At 42.2% G+C, this 27,565-nt stretch overlaps 1 protein-coding gene across 1 annotated transcript in view; it reads right to left on the bottom strand.

Moving 5' to 3' along the window:
• The window catches only part of clmpb (CXADR like membrane protein b), an 86,450-nt gene that overhangs the window by 30,386 nt on the left and 28,499 nt on the right, over positions 1–27,565 (bottom strand). Inside the window, exon 2 of the mRNA XM_082503704.1 lies at positions 1,493–1,644. Within this exon, the coding sequence (XP_082359830.1) occupies positions 1,493–1,644 (152 nt within the window). The remainder of the gene's footprint in view (positions 1–1,492; positions 1,645–27,565) is intronic.

Below are 27,565 nucleotides of genomic sequence, written 5' to 3'. Positions count from 1 at the left end.
GAAATGGGTTCAGAAGAAAATAGAAGTCCCTTCCTTCCAACAGAACGCTGTTGAGATGTTTTGCTCTCTCGCGCTCTCTTATGAGATTCTAAGCTCAATTTGAGTGAAAAAAATGGCGGTTTTTCAAACACCAGTGAAATTATACCAGAATGTTATCAAAGGCTTTAAAAAACAAAACCAAATTAGCCGTTTAAAGATTTCAGTTATCCTCCTGGTACAGGCTGATAGACTTTATGAAGCCAGAATTAGAATATTTTATTGTGCCAACTAAAACTTTAAAATACAAACAAGGGGAATTTTTTTTTATAAATGCTGTAATTCCTTTACAGTTAATGCAATACTTTTTGTAAAGCTGAAACTGCACTTAAAGCACACCTTGACTGCTTGATTTAAAATTCAGTGTGACTGCACACAAAGGGGGAAAAAAACTTAAACCTTTAAAAACTTTAAAATGAAGGAATTTCTTTATTTCGTTTAACAGATGTTTTCCTTTTTTAAAGCATTGAATTTTACTATTTCCAGAAAAAGCCTATACACTTCTGCAAAAACAAAAAAACAAAACAAGAAAAGAAGCACAAAACTAAGTACTTTATGTCCTTGCCCCAAAACATTTGGACATATTTGCCAGAATGTCTTTGTACCCACAGTGTACGATTATTGCATTTACCTGACTGCTGATTTTGACTACTTTTCAGAGAGTTCTCATGTATGATCTGTTTTGAGACCGTTTCCTGTCAACCTTGCCAATTCTGCTTGCGTCCCTGAATGCCTGATTGCACGTGAGCCCTTGTATGTTTATTAAATAGTAGATTTGAACCTGATTCTGTTGTTTGGTCTAATTTCTGATTTCAATTCCTTTTGGGGTGGAAGGTTGCTGCAGCTGTAATCTTCAATTGCCTCTATAATTACATATTTTACAAAACTAAGATGAATTTGTCAGCTTGATAGTAACGAAAAGGTCATTAGGTTTGTTTTTTATTTCCACTTGTTACAGTGTTTATCTCCCACTAGTTAAAAAAGTTAAGAGTAAAAGTGCCAAGGTTAGAAATATATAATGTGTTGGTGAACACAATTGCTCCTTTGTGAATGCCACTGAAAGTTGAAGTGCCTTAGTAATTTTGGGATTGTGTTAATGTGCAACTATTATAGGTCCTGCTGGAAATCAGCGAGCGTAACCCAAATGGAGAAAAGCTAAAATGTTTTTTTTTGTGTGTGTGAAAAAGGGAAGTGGAAAGAGAGGAAGAAAAGAAAAACTATGCAAGGCATATACAGTCTATACATATACCTCACATGTTGTTCTTCTGGTTTTTAGCCTAAATGTCACTGTCATTGCCATTTCATCCCAGTAAAGGTCAGTCTTGGTGTTGCAATAACTTTGCAGCAACTACTAAATATTACCCAAGTCATGGCAGAGTAAGACGGCAGGGACTTTTAACAATTCAGATGCTTCTAAACTGTATTAAATGCAGGGAAAAAAGGAATACAATCTTACCACTTTCTGTGGGGAGTTTGGTTTCTGCAGTAGCCACTCAATGTCAAGAGGGACGGATGATGAGAACTGGTGGTGGCATGGCAAGGTGGCATTGTCCCCAACGACCTTTTTCATCTCTGTCTGGGCCCCCACTGACAGAAGGCTAACTAGAACTGAGGGAGAACAAGAGAAAGAGAGAGAGAGAGAGAAAAAAACTTGAGACAGAGGTAGAGACATGTCAGACGGGGTCACTAGCTCGATCTAAGCTTGAGGCAAGAGACAGATGCTGTGGACAGGAAGCGAAACCACAATGATAGAGGAAACCGGGTGCGAGGATACATCCAAATATTGAAGGGAGACAGAACAGATGGATTCTGTTCAGAGGGAATAAAGTTTGATTGAGGAGTTGAAGGAAAAATACTAAAAAAAGCTATTCACAGCTGCAGTTTGGGGGAATTATGGATGGGTACTGTGCCGACACATCTGACACATGGACAATTCTGCCAGAAAACCCCGAAAAGATACAATTAATGAGTCACTTCCATTGCAAAAAAGTCCAAAAGCTATCCCAGGCCACCTTCCCATTAACAGTGAATGTCAGTATGGAAAGTCCCAACCGCACAGAAAACGCACATACCAAAAACTCCCACTGTCGACTCAGTTAAGACCAACAGTCGCAGTAAAAGGTAGCAGTAATTGCGAGCGTGTGCACAAGTGAGTGACTCTGGGCACTGGCCAGACTAGTGTGGCCTGCGTATCAGTGGGGGAGCAGCAGGGCTAATTTATTGGAGGATGCTGGACAGCCTAGAGGGCTTGAATGGAATTAGCCAGAGGCGTCACAGGGGATGCTGGGAAAGTGAAACTGTGGATAGTGTTTGTGCGTGCTCGCGTTCGTGCATGTGCTGGACTGTGTGTGTCAAGAAGCAGTGGTGCAATGGTGAGATATGTTTAGAAAGACTGCAGAGCTTGACTGTGCTTACGCACTCACGTGTGACGTACAGTTTTGGCCCTGCTATATTCATCTTAACTACCTGCCTTTAATTTAAGTGTGCTGTGCTGAATAATCATATAGCTCCAGGGGAATTTGACTGCTTGGAATTAAAGTTATCCTGCCTAACAGATGCTCATTTGAAGTGAAATGTTCAGACTGTGTAAATATTGTTGCTCCTATTCATTATCATGCCACCTTACTAGACACTCAACATGGCCTGCTGTTTGAACAGAATAAATAAACGTAGTGTGGGACACACATCTGAATGAAAGCTGTGCACTTTGTTTTGTCTGTTATGCTGATACTGACTGACAGAATAGTTTTGTGTTTAGAATATAACCTCATATACGTTCCACGGGAAGCCATGTGAATGCATCAGCGCTTACTGGGCGCCTGTCCACTTGTGAACCGGTTCACCCTCATAGGAGCTAACGCCCTATCCCATAAGTGATCTCAGGGCCAATGAAAATGTCAGCTCAGTGCTGTGAAACGGGTGACTCAGTGCTGATACAGCACACAAAGAGATGAAGAGTAACCTCACAGAAAATAATTCTCCTTAAAGAGCTTCATCCTTGCTGAGATGACGTCACCTGCTTGAGTTCAGTTGCTCTTCAAGTTTTGATTAAAGGTTGTGCGCATCGGCGGCGGTGTTAAGAAACCCCCCCGATGGGGAAGTGATTAACACTGAACATCTTGGGAGGATGCAGTGCTTTCCTAACGAAACCATGGGTTCAGGCGTTCACAGAGGCAGCACAAAGAGGGACAACACAGTTTTAAGCTAGAGGCTTTTATGCTGTGGTTTGTGTACAGATTATTCCTAATTTTTTTGATTTTTTTCTGAGACTTGTGCCACAATTCCTAGGTGTGTATTGTAGCTTCTCTGTTCCATGTTTTAATGGCCAGAGAGACATGTATATTAACGGATCTAGGACCTTTCTGTGTTTATAAAAAGACTAGAAAGTACTTGCTCCTCTTTCCTCCAATAAACCAAAGACATGCTTATTTGGTTAACTGGTGATTTCAAATTTTGGTAGTCTCAGTTTGATAGCCCGTCACTTTTTCACGCCTTTAGCTGACGTCAGCCAGGTTATGCTTCACTCCTGACCACCCTAAGTAGGGAAAGAAGTTAAGAAAAAGATGAATGAGAGGCTGGATAGAAAGTAACCTCCAAAGCCACTTTATATGCAAACCCAAGCGTTTAGCAGAAGTTAGTCTTTCCACTTTTTCTCCAGTGAAAAAACACAAAGAAAGGTACAAGACCACATATGACACAACTTTTTCCTAAGATAGATTCATGCCTGTTGCTAAAGGGCTTCACTGGGGTTCTTGGTTAGGTTTGTTTTGCTCTGAGAAGCTGATGCTCTAGTGTGCCATCCAGTGGCAATAAAAGCTTGTGCACAGTGTGAATCCTCAACATTATGTCTTGATTTTCCGAGTCCCACATTCTAAACTTAAGATTTGGGCTACTCGTTGCCAGTTAAATGTAAAGTTTCCAATTGGAATTTGCCATTTGGAGGAACAAAGAGAGGGAATTGAAAGTACTTTGTGGCTGGCTGAGAGCTTCTGTGTCCCTTTGGCACCCGAGGAGCAACAGGACAAATTGCTGAGGTCCTTCTGCTCTGCTTGCCCACCTGCCCAGTTCAAATCATTAGTCAGCAGAAAAGGATGGGCCACCCCTCCTCACAGAGAAGCTTCTGCACCTTAAGGGTATCCCCTTTCATGACTTTTTAATGCAGCATTTTCAGGGGTTATTCATCTTGTTAGCCTCCCTGCTGATATTGCTTTGAATGTCAGAAAAGAGAGTGAGGGCTTTGCAGCATTAGAAAATATTCAAGAGGAAGAAAGTTCAGGCCATGTGTGAATGCACAGCTGGTTGAGCTTGATGGTTCGAGTTAATGCTTGATGGTGGTACAGGGTCTGCTGGGAGACCTGTGCCCACTCCCCTCCTCAGGCTAGCCTCTGTAATCGGTGCTCCCACAGTCATCAGCAGCCTGGGGCTGAACCCGGCACTGTGTAGCTGGCCTGATAAGAGCTTTGTGCTTCCCTCCTCGCCTCCCACCTCATCCTTAACTGCCCACCGCTTCAGCTGTAGGCTCTGTAAATGGAAGAGTTCCCCTGAAAGATAGATAGGGCCAATGTGTCTGAAGAATGAGGGGAATTGCCATCTTTTCCCACACAAAGTACTTTACTTTTCATTAACTGTCTCTAAACTGACCTTCAAAAAAGCGACCTGTGTCAGCTCACTAACGTTGACTTGTGGGTGTTAAATATTCCCTTTATCATCAAACAGTAAAGTTTTCAGTTCCAGGTATTTAATTTATTCCTTAGAAATGAAACAAAAAGCAAACGCCTAATATTTTTTTCCATCTGTGACAGAAAATATTTTTCATTTTTAACAGAAAGAATTGGCAGACAAATCAGACGGGGTTTTTTTGGTCGATATGCAGTCCGTGCTACCCACTTTCCCATTTATTTATGGTCTTGCAGAGGGGCTTTTGTGCTGTGGAATGGATGACACAGTGCTCCCAAAATAAGCTTGCCTTGATGTGAGTTTGAGCTTGCATTTGGTTTGGCCTCATTCACCGTGTGCACAGCTGGGGTGGCTGGACTGCAAGACCCCATCATTTGTGTCAACATCAACACATCAGCTATGAGACACATCAGAATTAATCTCTGTGGCAGATTTGCAAACACTATGGAAATTCTGTTTGGCTTTGGTATGGGCTCGTGACCTTGGGCTTCAATTTGCAGCTAAGGTGACCCAGAAAGAATAATAAAAGAAAAGTGAGCCATATAACCTTCAGCTTCAGTAACATCCCTGGTCACAGCAGCGTGCATGCTTTCACGTGACCTTATAAGATTCCATAGGGGCATGGAAAAGACCATCTAAATAAACACTGTCTTCTTGAGGGGGAGATAAATGTGGTACGGGCTTGCGATATGTTGGCTTGTGCCATATCCCAAAGCATATCCTCTATCCCGCTTTCTCTCTATCTCTCTCTCTCTCTCTCATTATGCCTTCTTGTTACAGCTCTGCTTGGTTCAGTTTCGTGCCTCCATTTGTGACTGCGTTCGGTCTTCACCCACAGAAAGAAAGGAAGGAAAGAAGACAATCATAATTAACAAAAGTGGGAGCTAAAAGAGAGGGAGGTTTAGGGAGAGAGATTGTGAGTGCAGGACACATTTGACAAAGAGAGCGAGAGTGAGAGGCTTGGGTGAAATATGGAGGAACCAATTTCTATGAAAAGACCCTAGGGGGAGTTGTGCTCCAGTAAATCCGCCTTACAGAGCCCTGCAATCTCATTATAGTGTAGCCAGTGAGACGGACAGACAGACAAACAAGACAGGCCCGGATCTTTCGCACTGCCCAAAGTCAAGCCCCATATCCCCTCAGTCAGCACATCAGCCTGGCTGGGGCCTTTGCCACGTCCGACGCTTATGACCTCTGGTACTCAAACATGGCACATCAGAAAGTGGGGGGAGGCGGGGTGGAGGGGTGTGGGACAGTGACAGGGCGGGGAGAAATAGCTTGAGGGAGGGGTGGAGGAATGGTGCAATGCCTTGATTTGACCACTTATGCTAGCTCAATCACTGGTGTGGATGAAGGATTATACCGCCACAAAGGTGGTTTTATACACAGGTTAGCATATGCACACACACCCCGCCCCTACAGACAGGAGGGACGGCTGGTTTATCTTTTTTGACAATTTCTGACAATTTCCTGCTGTGTGCATTCATGCTGCTTTTTCGTCATGTGCAAACATCTATATTTCATGTAAATTCCCAGCTGCCGGTGTATATGATTTATGCTGTATGTGGGTAGATACTCTTTCACAAAGACACCTCCACTCCAGATGCAAGGGACTATCTCGTGCTGACAGCAAATCAGCGCCTCAACATCAGGACCTATGATTTGGAATATCGCTACTTTACACATACAGACACAAGTCGCATTTGAGTTACATTTACAGCCTTACAGCAGCAGGGAAAAGCAACAATCATCTCCCAGTCCTGCCAATCTTTCCCACAACTGTTTATCTTCTGTCAAATAGAGACTCTGTTAAATACAGGGAGTGCATTATTAGGCAAGTTGTATTTTTGAGGAATAATTTTATAATTGAACAACAACCATGTTCTCAATGAACCCAAAAAACTCATTAATATCAAAGCTGAATGTTTTTGGAAGTAGTTTTTAGTTTGTTTTTAGTTTTAGCTATTTTAGGGGGATATCTGTGTGTGCAGGTGACTATTACTGTGCATAATTATTAGGCAACTTAACAAAAAACAAATATATACCCATTTCAATTATTTATTTTTACCAGTGAAACCAATATAACATCTCCACATTCACAAATATACATTTCTGACATTCAAAAACAAAACAAAAACAAATCAGTGACCAATATAGCCACCTTTCTTTGCAAGGACACTCAAAAGCCTGCCATCCATGGATTCTGTCAGTGTTTTGATCTGTTCACCATCAACATTGCGTGCAGCAGCAACCACAGCCTCCCAGACACTGTTCAGAGAGGTGTACTGTTTTCCCTCCTCGTAAATCTCACATTTGATGATGGACCACAGGTTCTCAATGGGGTTCAGATCAGGTGAACAAGGTGGCCATGTCATTAGTTTTTCTTCTTTTATACCCTTTCTTGCCAGCCACGCTGTGGAGTACTTGGATGCGTGTGATGGAGCATTGTCCTGCATGAAAATCATGTTTTTCTTGAAGGATGCAGACTTCTTCCTGTACCACTGCTTGAAGAAGGTGTCTTCCAGAAACTGGCAGTAGGACTGGGAGTTGAGCTTGACTCCATCCTCAACCCGAAAAGGCCCCACAAGCTCATCTTTGATGATGCCAGCCCAAACCAGTACTCCACCTCCACCTTGCTGGCGTCTGAGTCGGACTGGAGCTCTCTGCCCTTTACCAATCCAGCCACGGGCCCATCCATCTGGCCCATCAAGACTCACTCTCATTTCATCAGTCCATAAAACCTTAGAAAAATCAGTCTTGAGATATTTCTTGGCCCAGTCTTGACGTTTCAGCTTGTGTGTCTTGTTCAGTGGTGGTCGTCTTTCAGCCTTTCTTACCTTGGCCATGTCTCTGAGTATTGCACACCTTTTGCTTTTGGGCACTCCAGTGATGTTGCAGCTCTGAAATATGGCCAAACTGGTGGCAAGTGGCATCTTGGCAGCTGCACGCTTGACTTTTCTCAGTTCATGGGCAGTTATTTTGCGCCTTGGTTTTTCCATATGCTTCTTGTGACCCTGTTGACTATTTTGAATGAAACGCTTGATTGTTCGATGATCGCGCTTCAGAAGCTTTGCAATTTTGAGACTGCTGCATCCCTCTGCAAGATATCTCACTATTTTTGACTTTTCTGAGCCTGTCAAGTCCTTCTTTTGACCCATTTTGCCAAAGGAAAGGACGTTGCCTAATAATTATGCACACCTGATATAGGGTGTTGATGTCATTAGACCACACCCCTTCTCATTACAGAGATGCACATCACCTAATATGCTTAATTGGTAGTAGGCTTTGGAGCCTATACAGCTTGGAGTAAGACAACATGCATGAAGAGGATGATGTGGGCAAAATACTCATTTGCCTAATAATTCTGCACTCCCTGTACAGGGCAAGGAGGAAGAGGAGAGTCTGGATTAGGAACTTCATCAAACTTTTATCTATTTAACTAGCAAAATCTCACACAGGAAATACAAATCTCATTTATCCATCCATGCTGCTGACATAGAGCTAGTGTTTTTTAGCTGACTTGGAGAAGAGCACAGGGCATGAGACAACGGCAACATACTCACAGGTCAGCGTGTTTTATAGGCTGTAGCTTCCCTCCACTCACAGCTCTCCTATGTGACTGAACGGGCCATTCAAATGCCAAACATATACAGCATAGTGTATGAGTGTGGTACATCTCTAAATATAGGTCACATCTTGTCCCTTTTTCTTTTCTTTTCTGATATTTCAGAAAAATTGAGGAATGTGCAAAACATGTTTCAGCAGACAAGAGGCTGCCTTCAGTTGTTAGAACAAATGCAACGCTTACAAAAAGAGCCACCATGAATGCTCTGTGAGAGAGTCCTTTACTCATCCAAACACAGCCCTCTCTTTTAGTCATATCTTTTTAAGTGGTAAGTCTCTTTAAATGTTCCAAGTTATCACACCACATTAAAACATATGTTTTGCATATTGGGCACTATAGTGGTCTCCTTGTAGTTTCAAGGTCCAACTCATGAATATATACAGTGCCTGTGGAAATCAAACGGGCTGTTTGGTTTTCCCTGACTGGAGGCTGCTCTTTGACGGGATAAAATCCCATAATCCTTTTTGCCTCACACCCAGCGACCATTGCAACCCTCTGCTGACATTGAATTTTTTGTCAGTAGCATTTTGCAATAAGGTACATAGAGTCGTTATTGAGTAATGTGTAAGGAGCAAATAAGACCAAAGCACTAATTAGTAACTGCTAACCAGAATAACTCTTTACTTAAATATTACTACTAGAAATATGTCAGTAATTTATGATTACTACACTATTATCATTTTGTGTCCATATACAGTATGGAAAGCATCGCATCCCTAACCACTGACAAGCAGTCACTCCAAATGCAGTACCAACCTTGGCTTAGTCCTTGGTATCGTAATTTGGTATTTGGGTTCATGGTAACATTGATTTAAGACTCATATTGAACATCTGGTTCAAATTCAATGACTTATGAACCAGATGTTAAGTGCTGTAACAAGGCTTTTTTTTGGAGTTGAAGAATGCAGGTGATGCCTTTTTTTCCACCCTTTAAATTATTATACAATATTTATGTCTGTTCTTCAATATAGAGATATTCTGTACCGTCCTGCTGCTCAAACAATACTACACCAGCTAAAACCTCTTAAAAAAAGTGCATTATGTACTATTACAAATGGAAATGGTGTACTCATTGGTTTCCTCTGAAGAAAATAATTAACTGGAAGAAACCAGAATAACGTGTCATCTCAAAGCTCTCCTCTGATTTAAATCTTGTAACTTTAAATCAGGATCCAGTAAGTATCTAGCACTCAATATTAAATACTTTACTACTATATATATATATATTATATATATATATATATATATATATATATATATATATATATATATATATATATATATATATATATATATATATATATATATATATATATATATCCATAGGTCCCTCATCCCTCATCAAGAGCATATGGGAGAAGGATGCAACCCATAACGGCAATGCTCAGTGGCTAGAGGATCTGAGGGCAGACCACAGCGACCTCCCTGAACAGGGTCCAGTAACCATCACAGTGGCAGATATCCAAGAAAGGGTCTCCAGTATGAAGAGTTGGACAGCACCAGGGCCCGACATGGTTCACGCCTACTGGCTGAAGAAGCTAACTGCACTCCACGAGCGTCTGGCAGCACAAATGAACCAGCTGCTAGTTAACGAGAGACACCCGGAATGGCTAACTGAAGGCCGGACGGTCCTGATCCCCAAGGACCCCAAGAAGGGACCGGTCCCCTCCAACTACCGACCAATAACCTGCCTCAGTACTACATGGAAGCTCCTGTCAGGCATCATATCGGCTAAGATGAACAGGCACATGGGTCAATACATGAGCGGGACACAGAAAGGAATTGGCAAGAATACCAGAGGCGCAAAACACCAGCTACTGGTAGACAGAACAATCAGCCGAGACTGCAAGACCAGACTGACCAACCTGTGCACTGCCTGGATTGATTACAAGAAGGCCTATGACTCAATGCCCCACAGCTGGATACTGGAATGCCTAGAATTGTACAAGATCAATGGGACCCTAAGAGCCTTCATCAGGAACTCAATGGGGATGTGGCGTACAACACTAGAGGCCAACTCCAAGCCCATAGCACAAGTCACCATCAAGTGCGGGATCTACCAAGGAGATGCTCTGTCCCCACTGCTGTTCTGCATAGGCCTGAACCCCCTCAGTGAGATCATTAACAAGACTGGCTACGGATACCGACTACGGAACAGAGCAGTTGTCAGCCACCTCCTGTACATGGATGACATCAAGCTGTATGCCAAGAGTGAACGAGACATCGATTCACTGATCCACACTACCAGGCTATACAGCAATGACATTGGAATGTCGTTCGGACTGGAGAAGTGTAGTCGGATGGTAACAAAGAGAGGGAAGGTAGTCAGAACTGAGGGGATTGAACTACCAGAAGGCAACATTGCAGACATAGAGGACAGTTACAAGTACCTGGGGATCCCGCAGGCGAATGGGAACCATGAAGAGGCCGCTAGAAAAGCTGCAACCACCAAGTACCTGCAGAGGGTCAGGCAAGTCCTGAGGAGTCAGCTGAATGGTAAGAACAAGATCCGGGCCATCAACACGTACGCCCTGCCCGTGATCAGGTACCCTGCTGGGGTAATAGGCTGGCCAAAGGAGGAGATAGAAGCCACTGACATGAAGACAAGAAAGCTCCTTACCATGCATGGAGGGTTTCACCCCAAGTCCAGCACCCTGAGGCTGTACGCTAAGCGGAAGGAAGGGGGCCGGGGACTGGTGAGTGTCAGCACCACAGTCCAGGATGAGACAACGAACATCCAAGAATACATTGGGAAGATGGCCCCAACTGACCGAGTGCTCAGTGAATACCTCAGGCAGCAGAAACCCAAGAAAGAGGAGGGAGACGAGGAACCATCATGGAAGGACAGAGCCCTGCACGGTATGTACCACCGGCAGATAGAGGAGGTGGCTGATATCCAGAAATCCTACCAGTGGCTGGACAAAGCTGGACTGAAAGACAGCACAGAGGCACTAATCATGGCAGCACAAGAACAAGCTCTGAGCACAAGATCCATAGAGGCTGGGGTCTATCACACCAGGCAAGACCCCAGGTGCAGGCTGTGTAAAGATGCCCCTGAGACAATCCAGCACATAACAGCAGGGTGCAAGATGCTAGCAGGCAAGGCATACATGGAACGCCATAACCAAGTGGCCGGCATAGTGTACAGGAACATCTGTGCCGAGTATAACCTGGAAGTCCCGAGGTCAAAATGGGAGATGCCCCCAAGGGTGGTGGAGAATGACCGAGCTAAGATCCTGTGGGACTTCCAGATACAGACGGACAAAATGGTGGTGGCTAACCAACCGGACATAGTGGTGGTAGACAAACAGAAGAAGATGGCCGTAGTGATCGATGTAGCGGTTCCGAATGACAGCAATATCAGGAAGAAGGAACACGAGAAGCTGGAGAAATACCAAGGGCTCAGAGAAGAGCTCGAGAGGATGTGGAGGGTGAAGGTAACGGTGGTCCCCGTGGTAATCGGAGCACTAGGTGCGGTGACTCCCAAGATAGGCGAGTGGCTCCAGCAGATCCCGGGAACAACATCGGAGATCTCTGTCCAGAAGAGCGCAGTCCTGGGAACAGCTAAGATACTGCGCAGGACCCTCAAGCTCCCAGGCCTCTGGTAGAGGACCCGAGCTTGAAGGATAAACCGCCCGCAGGGGCGTGCTGGGGGTGTATATATATATATATATATATATATAAATAAAATATTGTGTACCACTTATCAGGTATCGTGCACTGATTAAATGTGAAGTACTTCGAACTGATGGCTTCTTGCACTGCTGTTACCATTTGCATCCTGTGCTGTTATGTTTGTGTCATGTTCTCAGATGTCTTTGGTGAAGCAGAGTTTAATCCCAACAAGCCTGGCCATTAATAATCACAACATCACGAGCTCGTACAGCCAATCTGAATATTTAAACCTCTTTAATTTGTAGCACTATTAAATATGAGGGCCACTAGATCAATGAGAAAACTGAAGCTTTACACAAAAAGTTGTAAAAGTGAAGGCCATCCGTTTCCTGTTCATCTTCGATGAGGAGTTTCTAAGAAATCTGGCTCGAGCAGTAATGGGTGGGTTTAGGAGGAAATGAACAGAATAATTTCCACAATAATCCCTCGAAGCTGCAGAGGGAGGGCAGATGGGAAAAGAGAAGGAAGACTAATTGGAAAAGAAAAAGGAGATAAAATACCACCGACGTTTGAATGATGTGGCAAATGCTCACCTTGTGATGCTGTTATTACCTTCATTAGCATACCTTTCATGGCCTTGTCATTGCTGTCATGTCAAGAGATGGCATCAGCATCCCGCTGATAGATCCCCAAAATAGATCCGAAATTAGTTTCACAACAGGCACTTTTAATTCCCCCAAAGTATTCTGCATTTTCCCTTAGCAAAATAAGAATGAAGAAACGAAAATGGGAAAAAGATAATTACATCATTCCCCAGGGGTCTGAGCGAGTCAGTGAAACCTGCTTACACTGCTGCATCTGGTGGCACAACCTACACTCTTGGGTGTAGCTGCTCAACTGCAAAGTCTTCTACTTTTCTCTTAAAACAATCCAAAAAGCAAAGGCTTCTCAAAGCCTTTGTAGCATTTTCTTCAGCCTGGAGGCTGCTTTCAATTTTGGTTTTGTCTTTTTTCCAAGAGAAGATAAACACATATTTTACATATACTGTATAATCAAAGTTAAAGGGAACACTGAAACACGACACACTACTGCATGAAGTTTGAGTAATTCTTTCCACCTTTCTGCGGCTTTTGTATGAAAAAAAAGACCAAGTGGAAAGACGGACATGCAGAAGACTTGGACAAACTCCAGTCTCTTTAACAACAAAACTCTGTCTTTGGCAAAAAGTTCTTCTTTCTTCTTCATCTTCTTTTTTTTTGGAAAACCAATTCATCATTTTATAAAGGACTCTCCACATTTAAAATGTTAATTACAGCAATGCATCTTGGAGACTGACCTGTAGAATAATCTCCAAAAGCCTGCGTGGAGTAAAACCGTTTACAGGGTTATATTCAGGTTAAAGGAACTAACAAACAAACAAACACACACAAAAAACACTTAAGACCTTTTAACATTTAAGACCCCCCCATCAAAGTCTTTACACTAAACAAGGTCCAAATGTCAAATGGTCTGTTTTGTGCCAGATAACACGCTTCAGTCAAATGGGGCTTGGACAGTGACCTCTCTGTGCAACATCAGACCCTCCCAACATCTGGCAGTGACTAAACAAACCAGCATGTGTGGATAGTCGCTTTATTCTGCGTGAGAGTCTGCATATCTGAGAAAAGCATTGCAGCAAAGAAGAGAGAGAGGAAGTTAACGTCTTACAGAAACATATCACCAAGGTGACTGAAGCTGTGTGTGGGTACGTGTGAATGTGTGTAAAGGGCACATCTTCCCTGCAGCACATGCATGCAGCCTTGAATAAACCTGCTGCATCCCCCACTGAGGAAACACGTTTTAATGGAGGAGTAGAGGACAGTCAGTCATTATATATAAGAAGTCACAAAAAAGCACTCTGAAATTAAACTCTCTGCTGTTGCCGAGGATATTTTTGCTGGGACTCATTCTCTCTCGTATGGGTCTTCGACTGAACAGAAAACAATTGCTCGTTTTCAAAGTGGTAAGTCAGCAATTTGGGATATCAAACGAAAACAACTGCAAATCCAGTTACAGAAATTATATTTGCTTTGGCAGAAATCAGATTTGCCTTTCCCCCACGCAAACAAAACTATCTTTCCATTCCTGTGCAGACCATTTTTCTTATTTTTCTCTATTCAACAAACTTTGATCCCAGGGCTCAACCATCCCTTGATCTCAGCAGCATTAAGGAGTTTTGTTGGTAGGAGTTTGAGAATAAGAGTGAAAAATATACATCACAGAGATCCCTAGCGTATTTACAATCACAGCCGAATAGATAACTCAGTCGGAGGCTATTCTTTGCTGACTTCAAGCTCTGTTCGACCCCGTATGCCTGACAGATGGTGCAGTCAGAAACAAGATGAGCTGTATTCATTAAAAGACTGTAGAAGACAGGTTCTCCTGCTGCTGATCAACTTAAAGCTTTCCTGTTGAGCTTTCAAATGGTATGATATCATCAGCTAAGCACTGCTGGAGTTAGGACAGATGGACTAGTTATGCTACAGCCATAAAGCCCACAGCGCACATATGAACAGCTCCTACAGCTTTTGCTGGCACATCAGGTGACTGCAGGAGCTGTTCTCTGTTCACAAAATGTTCCTCAATTTCCTCAGTTATTTATGTGGTCTAATCTCAATTTGTGGCTGGCAAGCATGTGAATGAACTCCTCTCACATTGTTGGAGTGGCTGGACATGGGGACTGACCTCAGTGGATCAATACTTAATAAGCTTTTGTGCTGCCAAGTCCATTTTGCTGCAATCTGCAATTTTTTTTTATGTCCATTAGGTTGAAAATAGAGCTGACTAGGTGCATGGCCACAAGAAGCGGGGTGCATCGTGGTCGCACAAATGATGGATGCTTCACGATAATCTGCGACCGATGAAAACTTCAAATACTATCTGCCTCGTGCGCTATAAACTACAGCACCCCTGGCTTTTATTAAACGCAATTCAATGCCCCAGCTGTGTTTCAAAGACACGTTTAACAACCTGTGGGAAGATAATAAAAGCCACAGTGGGCTATATGGTTAGGTTTGCAGGCACGTGACGAACAAGGGGAATAGGAAGAAAACAAGTCTGCAGCTAGTGTTATATTTGTAGCAGCACTAAAGTTTAGCTTTAGAGGCAATATAAGATCCAATCTGGACATGTAAACACTGCATTTGGGGAGCTCATAGTCATGAGTGTGTGGGGATTCTGGATGCTTCTCTTCTTCTTCTTCACATGCAGATTTGCTTCCATTATTTAGGTCATTGTGTTTATTTGTCAATGTCTAAAGTCCAAGTTCACCTGGGGTTCGACGGCAAAGCTTCTCCCAGCTAATTTACTTCGCCGGATCCACGAGAGAATAGGAACTGAGCACAGCAGAGCAGCTCCCCTGTTGTACATTTCATCGGCTAATTGAAAACAGACGGGGCGCTAACTCCCCCTCTTCATCCGCCCAGCGCTGGCTGCGTCACTGACATATTAGGGCTGTCGCCGGTCTTATGGTATGCATTTGACACGCCATTCTTACTTGATTGGTTACGCGGAAAATAATAAAGCAGGGGACAGCTCATACACAAATGAGAGGATGATACTGTTGCTGCCGCTCGTGCCATAGCTGCTCCTGTAGAGGACAAAGAGGTAAGTTATCCGTTCAAGCCACTGACGTGGAAGGACACGTCAATGGCTGCAATTTCCCCAGAGGTGAGCAGATGCTACGTCTGTTTTGGCAGCTGTATGCTGAAAGGTGTTGACTGGTGGGGTAGCTGACAGAGCCAGAGTGGTGGCTGTATGATGGCCAGGGAGGTCAACAGGGGCTGTGAGGTTTCCAGGAAAGGCCTCACTTAGGCTCATTTAGGAGAACTAATGGACCAACCTACCATCTGTCCTTATGATTAGCTAAGGCCATTCGTGCAGGACACTAAACTTATTCACCTGCTACACAGACACACACAAAACACACTTACACTGTATATGTGTGTGCAGCTGAACTAACACATGGCACACATATCCACTCTGTTATTTTAATATATTTAAAGGTGTGTGGAATGCATCTGTGTGCAAGAGCAATAGTCCTCAGTGGCATTTTTGAGAAAAGAAAGTTTGTGTAAGTCTCAGTCTGGTTCTGTGATACAGAAACACACACACACACACACACACACACACACACACACACACACACACACACACACACACACACACACACACACACACACACACACACACACTCTCCTCCAAATAAATATGCTTGCCCTTTGTGCTGCTCAGCACTACTCCCCACCATGTCTCGAAAAGGAATGCCCACGCGGCCACATACGAGGGCGGAGAGAAGATTGAAACCAGATGAATTGAGCTTGGGTACAGCCTGCTCAACAGAGTCATATTTCACTCCCCAAAGCCTGATTAAAACTAGGTGCAGCTCTAGCTGGGCCAGTGCAGCTTTTCTCTTGCTAGGAGAAGGACATTTGGTTGCAGAAACTCTGGGCTAGAAGGAAACGGGGCGAAGGTCACACCTAAGGTTTTGGAAATTTGCACATAATCTCTCAGTAGACAGTTGAAAAAGCACAGACAGTTCCTAAATTTCTTAAAAAATAAAAATAAAAAAAATCCCCCAAATTCCAGAGTCTTTCTCTAAAGATGCATTTGACATGCCTTAAAGGTATGCATGTATTGTTGGCTTTTAAATTTGATATTTAAACTAGGCCACTTATGTGTAATAACAGATGTGCCAAAGGAAATGAGAGCCTGAATTGTAGAGCCAGGGTCATTAACATACAAACGTTGCTGTAGATGAAGAATCTGATACGGGGAAAAGCAAATAAAGCCATCAGTCTTACTAGACTCAGGTTTTGTGATATGATTCCAAAATATGAATTCTTATTACAATTGTAGAAACAACAACAACATACCTCGTATTAATATACTAATAGTAGGGCCTTTTTAGATCCTAGATTTAAAGATTCTCCCCTGAGAATTTAACTTTGTTCCTCTGAAGTATCATTTGAAGCATAAAGGAACAATAAACCTTAAAGAGTGCAGTGTGCCTGTTAACAAAAACTCCTGAATACTTACAAGATATGACTGCATTTCCAAGATCTCTGAGGCATAATGTTCATGTTTGTGTCCACAGACATTAGAGTCAGTGTTGTGCAATGTTGCATTCTCTGGACGAGAATTCACTTGGAAAGAGGAAAAACAGCCAAACATGCCACATGTTGTTTCCTACTGCCTTTACCAGTTAGCCTGCACACCCAGTGAGCGCGCCTTGACAGTCGTGGAGGTCATGTTTTTGCACACATGTGTGTGGCTGGAGAAAGAGGGTGTCCTTTGCATTCTTTCTGGGTGAATGTGAAGAGCGAGACAGCGGGAGAATGTGACAGCGAAGAAGCCTGGGTTCTGTAGATGCACTCACATGTAAGTTCCACGCAGAACCGACCGATTACCGACCCGTTTTTGTTGGCCGTCTGTAGTCGTCTCTCCCTAGGTAGTGAATTAGAGACGGGAGACTTTTGTACTCTTTCCAGCGCAGGCTGCATTCTCTTTCCTTCCCATGCAGCTGGTCGGCCACACTCACGACTCAATGCCAAACACACTCCCCTCTATCCCCCTGACATTTCAGCTATGTTACCGCTGAGAGAGTTGTGGCTCGCCTGCCTGCCGCCTGCCTGCACACATGAGTAAATAAAGCCCAGCTCATTTCATTTAGCCATAATGTTTAATCTACATTTGCTTGGTCAATGAGAGGTTAATCTCATTACCTTGTGCTAAATGGCATGCTCGGGCATCCTCAGACAAAACGAAGGTTAGACACAAGTTAATTAAAAGAGTAATTAAAAGAAGACAGTAAGTCCCAATATGTTAGTTTCTGTGACACCGGTGCACTGACATTATAAAAAGAGACTATTCTAATGTTGTCTGTCACCAATAACAAATCACTTTGTTACTAACAAATGAGACTAGTAATACTGCAAAAATATATAAAAAAGGAAAGGTTGAACATGTGCTTCAAACTAACTTTTAGTGCTGGCTGTGGTTTACTCATGGTGAGTGGGTTTATTAAATGTAAGCCTCACCGCAGCACCCACACACCTATTAAAAATGTTAATCAACTCCAACAGGTTCCTAAAAACTTGACATGCAATTAGTTGGGCTGAATTGCAGAAGGTTTAAATGCCTGTAATTTATTGGGATAATACACTCCAGGAGCACCCTACTGCAATCTGCCTGAGGTGCTTTCAAAATAAAAGATAAAAACAAAAATAAGAGCGGGTAAAGAAAAGTTGAGCCAATTTAGATCATTAGATCATGAGACAAAAAAAGTAAAAACAGGGTATATTTTCCCCTAAAGTCATATAAATAAACTTTCACTTTTTCTTCTGTCTTGTTTATCATATTGTGGTGTGACATTATTAATCCCGTCTAATGGGATCATAAACAATTAATTTACATAAGTCTATAAATACAACACAGACCACGACACAGGATTTACATCATGGACATTTACGTCATACGAAATGTCTAATCTTACTTTAATAATGTTCCTTCCACATCATCTCTGTGATTTCCATTAGACGCTTTTCAGTGCTCCTGTCCTGTTAGCATAACTTAGGGAGCTTGGGATATAGCCTGCTAGTTGCCTGCCCTGCGGGTACTACTACCGGCTCCAGCCTTCCTCCAGATGAATCATAAACAAGTCCCTTGGCCTCCGTGACTTAATCCCCTGTGACATCGCCACAGGGAAATGGAAAAATAGGGAGCGTAGGGAAAGGAAAACACGCCGCGTGCACAAATTCCGAGTGAATTAAACATTAGGATGAATGTGTATGAGGTGTATCTGAGGATATGTCATCGAATCGAGGTGGTAGTTTAACAGATGATAGAATCAGGATCTGGAGGTGATGTAAGTGGTGGTGAGGGGGAAAGGACACTCTTTAATTTGTGCTTTATAGAAGCTATAGAAGTCATCTCAGGCTTTACCTTTGATCCCCTCTCCCTTTTTTTTTTTGGTATGTTTGTATTATACAAATTCATGTCCCACAGTCTCTCATTTGGCCACACAGCTTAAGCTCGGGTAGTCTACAGAGTGTGGCAGCTAAAGCTATAATCAACATCATGCTCCTTTTAGGCATGAGAAAGCATACCCAGGAGGAAGCAATAAATGGATTTATTTTAGGAGCCAGAATGTAGAATCTTAGATCGGGCCAGACATGCTAAGTGCTTTGTCCCTCATGCATCAGCCCTTGGGCAGTATTTCCTGCCTAATTAAAAAAAGAACAAGGTGCAGGAGGAAAACGATGTAGGCAGCTTGCTTGAACAGAATTGGGAGGGAGCAGCCCCGGTCTGCTCGCGTATTTTTCTTCTCTTAAAGTTTGGGATATGATTCTCACTTTGCTGGCAATCTGCGGGTTTTGCTGATGTAAGGGGCTTTTGTCTCGAGATTAATGAAAGACGTTTGGCTCTTTGACATTTTGGATCCCACACAAAGGTTAAAAACAGCCTCTGACCAGCGAAAGGTTTATGCGCCACCGAGGATGCTCTCCTCACTCAGGGAAGCAATTTTTTTTCATCCTACATTTTTTCTCCCATTTTCACCAACACAAGAAAAAGAAAATAAAGTGAAGCTCAGCTGTATTTCAAACAAACTACATTACGCCCGCATCTCTCTTGTGCTGACAAATTATGCATTTTATCTACCAAGTGCGTGCAAGTATGTGTCCATGTGTTGCATATTACAGTAAGCTGAGAACAAACTGTTTAACCTACAGTACGTCCACTAACAGCACCTCAGTTTTGTGTGGGTGAGCTGGGAGAGCTATTATTATCTATTCACACTCTGGTGGAAATTACAGCGCCCGTCTGTCTGTCTGGTCAGGTGACTTGCGGTGCATCCTCTCCTCCCTGAAACTTAAAGCCACAGGTTTTAACTTTTGACCATCCCAGAAGAGTCTGGATGGCTCCATGAAATAAAAATTGTTGGAGGAACTGTTGAGATAAAATCTTATCCTTATTATTGTGGTGGAACTGCTCAAATGTCATATTCCTGAGTTTAAATTGGAATTTATGATTAAACGATCAAAGTATACTTTTATTGTTGCGATTAGCATAGAAACTTTATGCGTGATTAAATTTAAAAAAAGGAAGAGGATAGCCAGGTTAAAAAAATAAAAATAAATCACTGTACAGTATGTGAATTTCACTTCACTTGCTATAGGTTATATTGCAGAGACATCTCAAAAAACCATCTCTGTGCATCTGCCTTCACATGGGAAATGGTTATGGATAGCACCAACACCACCGCCCCATCCCCATCATCCATCCTATCTCTCAGCATATATATCAGATCTCATGATGAACACATGCACACAGTCAGTTATTGCCAAAGAAGCACACTTTTTGCCCTGCGTGTCGCCTGCTCAGTGGAGAGTACATAATGCCTGAGCCATGCATGGCTGGACCAATGCCAGGATGATGAAAATGTTCTTCCCTGAGTCCACAACAAGAAAGTGTCCAGACATTTTAGCTTTTCTCTTATGCCACATGCTGGCAAGGTACATCCCTAACTACTAATTCCATCAGAGGAGTTAGCAGGGCCTGTGTAAACTCACCACAGCTTAGATCAACATAATGTCTGTTTCCAAAATAAATCACTAAGTAACAGAAGAAGAACCAAATAAGAGCCTGAGCTCCAACACCGAGCTCCTAACAGACTCTAGCTTAAAGAAAGAGACGCAATGAGTAGAATTTGTTGTATTATGAGAAAAGGAAACGTAATTAGCAACCTGAACTAAAACATTTGTTTCAGGAAAGCTCCTGTACTGCATTGGAAAGCAATTGTGAATTCAATTATCCAAAAGAAAGTGCAATTTTAAGGCTAAATATCAGGGGAAAAAAATGCCTTCTGCAGCGAAGATCCATTTGGAGCAGGCATGTGTTTATTTATCGCAATGTAGCCAATCAGGGACATTTTATCTCGCCTTATCCTTGGTGGATTACGTACTAATCTGTTTGCTGAAGGGAAAAAAAAGAACAAGAGGCAGTGAAAATGGCTTTTCTCTATCATCCTTCCCTCTATTAATATTTCTATTAGGGGTGCCTCGCAATGATGTGATGTGACACTTGTGGCTCTGCATGAGAAGCAAGGCTAATGGGGGACAGAGACAGCAAGAGAAAGAGATGATTTTATTCCACCTGAGATGTGGCACCACTGTTAGTTTGCGTGCACGCTGTACATCTATGCATAATGTCTTCCTTAAAAGCATTTGTAAGGTGCATGTACTATGAGTGCATTTGAATGAGATATGCTGAAATTATTAGTGCAGACATTCGTTTGGCGTTCATTTAAGATCCGCGCAGAGCAGTACACCGATTTAGCCTCACTGTGAGTGATGGGATGACAAGAAGACTCCTGGAAGGTTTAATGAACACAACAGTGTAGCCTAGGGTTAGGTGTTCAGGTACAAATACAATGTCCTCTTCTGGACAATGCAAATTTGATTATGCATTTGAGAAAGCAAACACAAAAGCATGTTATGACACTCATGTACATACTACTTAGATTGTTCAGACCTGGCAGTTCATAGTCACATTAGTAGCTAGCACTCTAATGTGAGAGAGCAATGCTGCCCACAGCAATCTGCTACTGATTCTATGGTTTGACCTTCAAGCCATAGTGTCCTTCATCCCTGGATGCTTTCCTCCTCACTAATGCAAGTAAGGAGGAGTGGGAATAACATAAGCCATCAGAGGAACATGGCCAGCAACTCCCTTTCTTTAGTCGGTCCAATCTAAATAGCTAATGTATTCGTGTCAATACAGTAACAGTACGCTGCTTGTACATGTAAATACATGTAAATACACTAACGTGTGGAAACACACCCAAATGCACATAAAATGCACATAAAATGGTAAAGCGCTCATTGAAAAGGCAGTTTAGATGCTGATCATGACTAGAAGGAGGCCATGTCCCTTCCTTCCAATCCTCAAGCTACCCTGTACAGTGTACGTTGGCCATTTTAACTGCTAAATGCAGAGAAAAAGATGCCCAATGACATTTGAAAGGCTGCCCATTGCTATTGAGTTCCCACTGGCAATTTCCCTGCACACTGCTACATTTTTTGCTAAAGAACGCAGTAGATTAAGAATGAGAGTGAATGCCTGCTCTCTAGTTGTCTGTTTCCTAATGTCACTGGGTTTTAGCAGGAATTAACTTTAATGCCAATCTGTTTCCCACACCTGAATGTCACCGATTTTTAATTGGCCTGCTTGTGAAATGGTAGTGTTATTTATGTCCAGAAGCCACTGATGGATCATAAGTGACTATGCTTTCATTGCATTCTGACAAATTCAGCATACCCTGTGCCACATGGTGGCCTGAACATGTACCATTGCAAATAAGCTGAGGACCATTTTCAATGAATGCTGAAGTTGTTTCCTAACATTCCTACTCAACTTAAGTGGTGCAATACAAATGACAATATACTGGGGAAAATAGATTATAAATCAAGCAGTACACATAATGCACTTCATTTTAATGCAGAAAAAAATGTCAGTCTGTAGGAGCAAATGCAGTACCCTGGGATTTACCCCGAGAGTAAAATATTCAAAGGTCAGAGGTCAAACCAGTCACAGCTGCTCTAAAGTCCTATGCCGATGGGCTCCTGGGACACATAGAGACTAATCAGTTACACATATTCACTCTCTGGCTGTCTACTGCTCTCTTGCACAAAAACACACACACAGGCATCAGTGACTTTACACTGCAGAATTATTTCATGAAACAAACAGTATTGAGTATCACAACACAACCTAAAGCCACTTTTCCATTAGTACATACTCGGATCGACTTGGCACGGTCCGCCACGGTTTTCAGGGTTTTCCATTAGGTCATAGTACCCGGATTTCAAGCGATCCGAGCAGGTACTAAAATGTGATGTTGTCAGACTTCATGAGAGCATCACATTCACGGAAATCAAAACTGCCATTTCTGAAACCCGGCAACGAGAGAAATGGCTACAAAAAACAACGCCGTCATACCTGAGTCTGACAAAAAGCCACAGACCAAGCAGCATGCATTTTCTTGCCTCGATGTCCACATTTGTTGTAGCGTCCATGTCGCATATTAATTACACTGCTATGACAACGACCACACACATTAAGAGGTACTAAATTGTAATGAAAAACAGTCGATCTGAGTCAAGTTGGGGCAAACCGTGGCAAGTCGATCCAAGTACATACTAACGGAAAAGGGGCTTAAAAGCTCTGCCATGCATTTTCTTCTATTTGACAATTGTGACAGTCGTATGTGATAGGTGTCACTTGTGCCACGCTGATGGCTTCACAATAGCCCCTTGAGCACAGTAAAACTTGAAGCACACAGCACGTAAATGAGCTCCCAGAGAATCATTATTCAAGGTAAGCAGCAGGAAGAGATCTGTCTTGTGTGTTTTGAGGGAACGGGTCAGGCTTTTCTAAACAAAAAGTCAATTTTTATGATTGCACCGACACGATTGTTAATGTGTTTGAGACTGGGGCACAGTGTGCTCTTTCCGTTTCTTTTATCTCTGCAAAAGGCTGTCTGTGAATGTAAACCTCTGTGAACTCGCTGTGCCCCCCTTTAGCTGTCTGGAAAACCCATGACATGCAATAAGGCCCGTCACTGACAAGTACCTAATGATCCTTCTGGCTCAGGCAAACAGTCAAGTTTTCAAATCCCATCTGTATTTCACCAGTCACCCCAAGGAAAACACAGTAACACTGTCAGTGGTTAGAGTTTTGAAATGCAACAGGAATCTAGGAAAGAGCCAAATGCAAATGACTCGTGCAAAAGTGAAAAAAAGAAAAGAAAAAAGAACCCAAAACCTTGAGGTTTCCGCTTTCAGGAAACAAAATGAGTCGTTTCTGTATACAGAACAAAGTGCCTCACAGGAAGCATTTAGGATCAGATAAACATGTGAAGAAGATTGATAAACATATAAAGAAAACTACAAAATACTGAAAGAAATAAAAGCTGTTGCTATGGTGCCTGTTTTTGTAACTCGGTGTGCGTTTCTGTGGAAGTGCTGCCTTTAATTCTAGCAGACACTGAATTCCTGCCAGCAGAGGTTATTTTACTGTATCCTTTTTCTGTGACTTTACATGGTAATCAGGTAAGTCTGGGGATAAGAATAGCTGCCCCTCCATGACACAGTGCACATTAAGAATTACTGAGCCACAGACACACACTCACATAGTGTGCACAGATGAACAAATACAGCAAAAACCTAGGAAAAAAATACAAAAAGATCTCTGCTTCCCTTCTTCTCTCCCATGCAAACGCACACTCATGCTGGTTGACCCTTTGCGTCTACGACCAACAGCGCAGACATTCCTCATTCTGGCTCAGCCTACGCTTTGTTTGGATTAGCTGAGAGGGAGCAGAACCCTTCTGGTCTCTGTGGCTGCACGGCACACGTCAGCCTGCTGCTGGGTTTGCACTCACACCAAAATACACACATACACATGACAAGACATGTACTCAAGTAGCTGCATGCACATGTTCACATGTATCTTCAAATCTAGAAACACCTCTGCATGCGCATTAGCTGACAGCGATAAGCAAATTTAACTAAAAAACACGCAGATATAGACACACACTTGCACACGCGCGCACTCACACTGATGCGCACGACAATGGCCAGTCATCTGGCCTTATACAGGCATCGTGGCGACCCATTGCCTTTCATGGGAACTGACTTCCTGACATCCTGTCCTCAGGCTCTGTGTTCTCTGCAGCCCGACTAGTTCGCAGCAGGAGAGGAGGGGTGTGATGGAGGGATGAGAGAAAACAGAGAGAAAGATGGAGGAAGAAAAATGCAGATGAGTAGCAGGGTAGGCTGAAAATGGATGAGATGGAGGCGAAAGAAAGAAAGGTACAGGGAAAGCAGTGAGAGTAGGAATGTGACATAGACAGAAGCAGGGGAAAACACATTTTAAACAAAGAACACACAACAGGAGATAGAGGGTGAAGTGTGCTCTCACAGTGTTTAGGTTATAGGCGTTTGGCAGCAGTCTATTCTCCTCGCAAAGCCTCTGTTCCCAGACTCCAAAACACCTGAGAGACTCCAGCGAGATCCAAGCTGAGTCGAGGCGGCTGGTCTGTCAGCGCAGTCAGTAGAAGAGTTCTCTTTGTGTCATCAGCTTCTCAGCAGCTAAAGTTAATTTCACACTAAGTCCTGTCTTCATTATAAATGGAGTCATCCTTGCACAGAAGAGTACCACCGGCTGACATATAACATAAGATATCTTGGCACTTTTTGCATACCAAGCTAATGCAATGTAAGAAAATTGAATTTTACACATGTTTGTTGCGGGGAAAGGATGAAAAGTAGTGATGCAATGAAGCAAAATGTCAAGACTGCTTAGAGTAGTGGTGACACAGAACATGACGGAGCTTACCTGAGGAGGAAAATGGCAAAAATATGCTGGCTCAAACTAATTTTAACGAATGATAATGGTATTTAAACAGATGGCGAATAATGCTGTTGCTGGTTATTAAAACATTTGAACTATTAATAAACCAGAAAAAAAAACTACTTTCTCACCTATGCAGTGAATGAATCACAAGGTCAGCGTGGCCAAAACATTAAATTATAAGAAGCCTATGAGGAAGATTATGACTATGCTTCCTGATAGGTCTGCTGGAAAATAATAAAGCTGCAACCAAATAATGTATAATGGGGCACCAGTTTAGGCAACTCATATGCAGTAAGGCTAATGCATGCTAGGCTAAATAGTTAAAAATAGATAAAGAATTAATTGAAAACAGTTATGTATAAATCAAAGAAGTAATGAAATCTTTTTGTAGGAACTGGCCTCAAATGTTGTTTAGCCTGATACTAATGGTTCAGGACTGATGACCTTTTCAGTGTGTGGACCATGCAGAGGACTTTGTTTCAACACTGACAGACCATACCTAGGCTTTATCACTGACATCATTATGGCTATTATATTATAGTTTCCCTTCACGTGTTAGCAGTGTCTTTGGGCTGCCAAGGTGTACCATTGTTTTTTTTCCTTTCTCATATCAGTATGAGGCCAAAATATGATGGCAACTCACAGATCAAACAAGCAATGTTGATCACTGTGCTGGCATTTGTAGGAACCTACCCACTGTTGTAGGTAAAGTAGGGACGAACCATGAACCAGTGTTAAGATGCTGAAACAAATCTAATCTCCAATTTGCTACTTAAAGAACTTAAAGGATTTGCTGCTTAAATCCTGTCGCCTGATACCACAGGTCTTATAAAATTAATGCCTTAAAATTACAATGACCTGTTTTGGTTTGTATTGTTTTTTTCTTGGAAGTTTCAATTAAAAGAGGGTGACAGAAGCTTTCTAATTTATTGACTTTTAAACAAAATTTTCCCAATAATGACTTTTTAAACTTTCCTCCAAATGTAGATCCTATAGTCCAAAAGCACATTTTTATCAATCAAAGTCTACTTTCTTGGTAATTTTTGTTTTTCCATGATTTCCTGCATAACTTGACAGTAGAATTTCAGATGTATCATGACAATAACTTTCCTCTAGGGTTGACACAACAATAGAAATTCAAACTCAGGACCAATACCCAGGAAAATACATAATACCAGTTTTGTTACAAAAGATATCAAAAAGAAGCATAACAAAAAAGGATTACAATAATACAAACAATAATTTCAATAGCAACACTATTTTTAAGCTTTTTGATTTACTACAACAAAAACAAAAAACAAACAAAAAATGCATAATGGTAAGGGCTTTAAAGATTCTCTTGGGTAGCTAAAAATAAAAAAAGACTGTTTTTGCTTATCAGAGGTACTACTGTGCTTCTGGTGATGTGTTGTTTTTGCTGATAAAATAAAATTGGTAAGGTAGGCTGCTACTGTTTTGGTTTTGTTACTGGCAGACTTTAATCAAGCTTCGATCTGTTAAAAAACAAACAAACACGTTTTTCAACATAAATGATGATCATGTTAACACATTACAAACAGGCAGAACTACCCTCAGCCACTGTGGTCACTAAAAACATTAATAAAAACAATGCTAATGTGGCTAAAAGTAATCAGTAACTAATTACTGATTACTTCCCCCAAAAAGTAATCCCGTTACTTTACTTTATTTACTTATTTTCAAAAGTAATTAATTACTTAGTTACTTGGTTACTTTTTAAAAACACGATTTACAACCTGAAGAGGTGATAAAGTGATAGATCTTTCAGCCCAATTCTACTTTTTCTGCATAATCCATCATATAAAATGTAATCAAATGGAAAGGTCCCATTTTAAAACTTGTTTTATCAGTTTTAATCTTTTAACTTTATGTATCAAGCAAAAATTTAATTATATGCAACATTCTCTGACTGGAAGAAATTTGTTTAACATTTAAACCTATTTTCTGCACATTCCAGCACATAAAATAAAATATTTTTTGTGTTTACACTCAGTCATTCAAATAGATGCAAGTAAAACGCAGCAGAACATAAATAAAGTCAAAGACTAGCGGTCCTGTTGCTCTATTTTCACCTGTATAGCAGGAGTGGGGTAGGCGGAGGTTTACCCTGGTGCAGGTGTGCCGCAGCGGTCAGTGGAA

Source organism: Aulonocara stuartgranti (genome assembly GCF_965226115.1).
Source record: "Aulonocara stuartgranti genome assembly, chromosome: 14".
NCBI lineage: Eukaryota > Metazoa > Chordata > Actinopteri > Cichliformes > Cichlidae > Aulonocara > Aulonocara stuartgranti.
The sequence above is the reverse complement of the archived record's forward strand: the minus strand, read 5'-3'. Positions and strand labels throughout refer to the sequence as shown.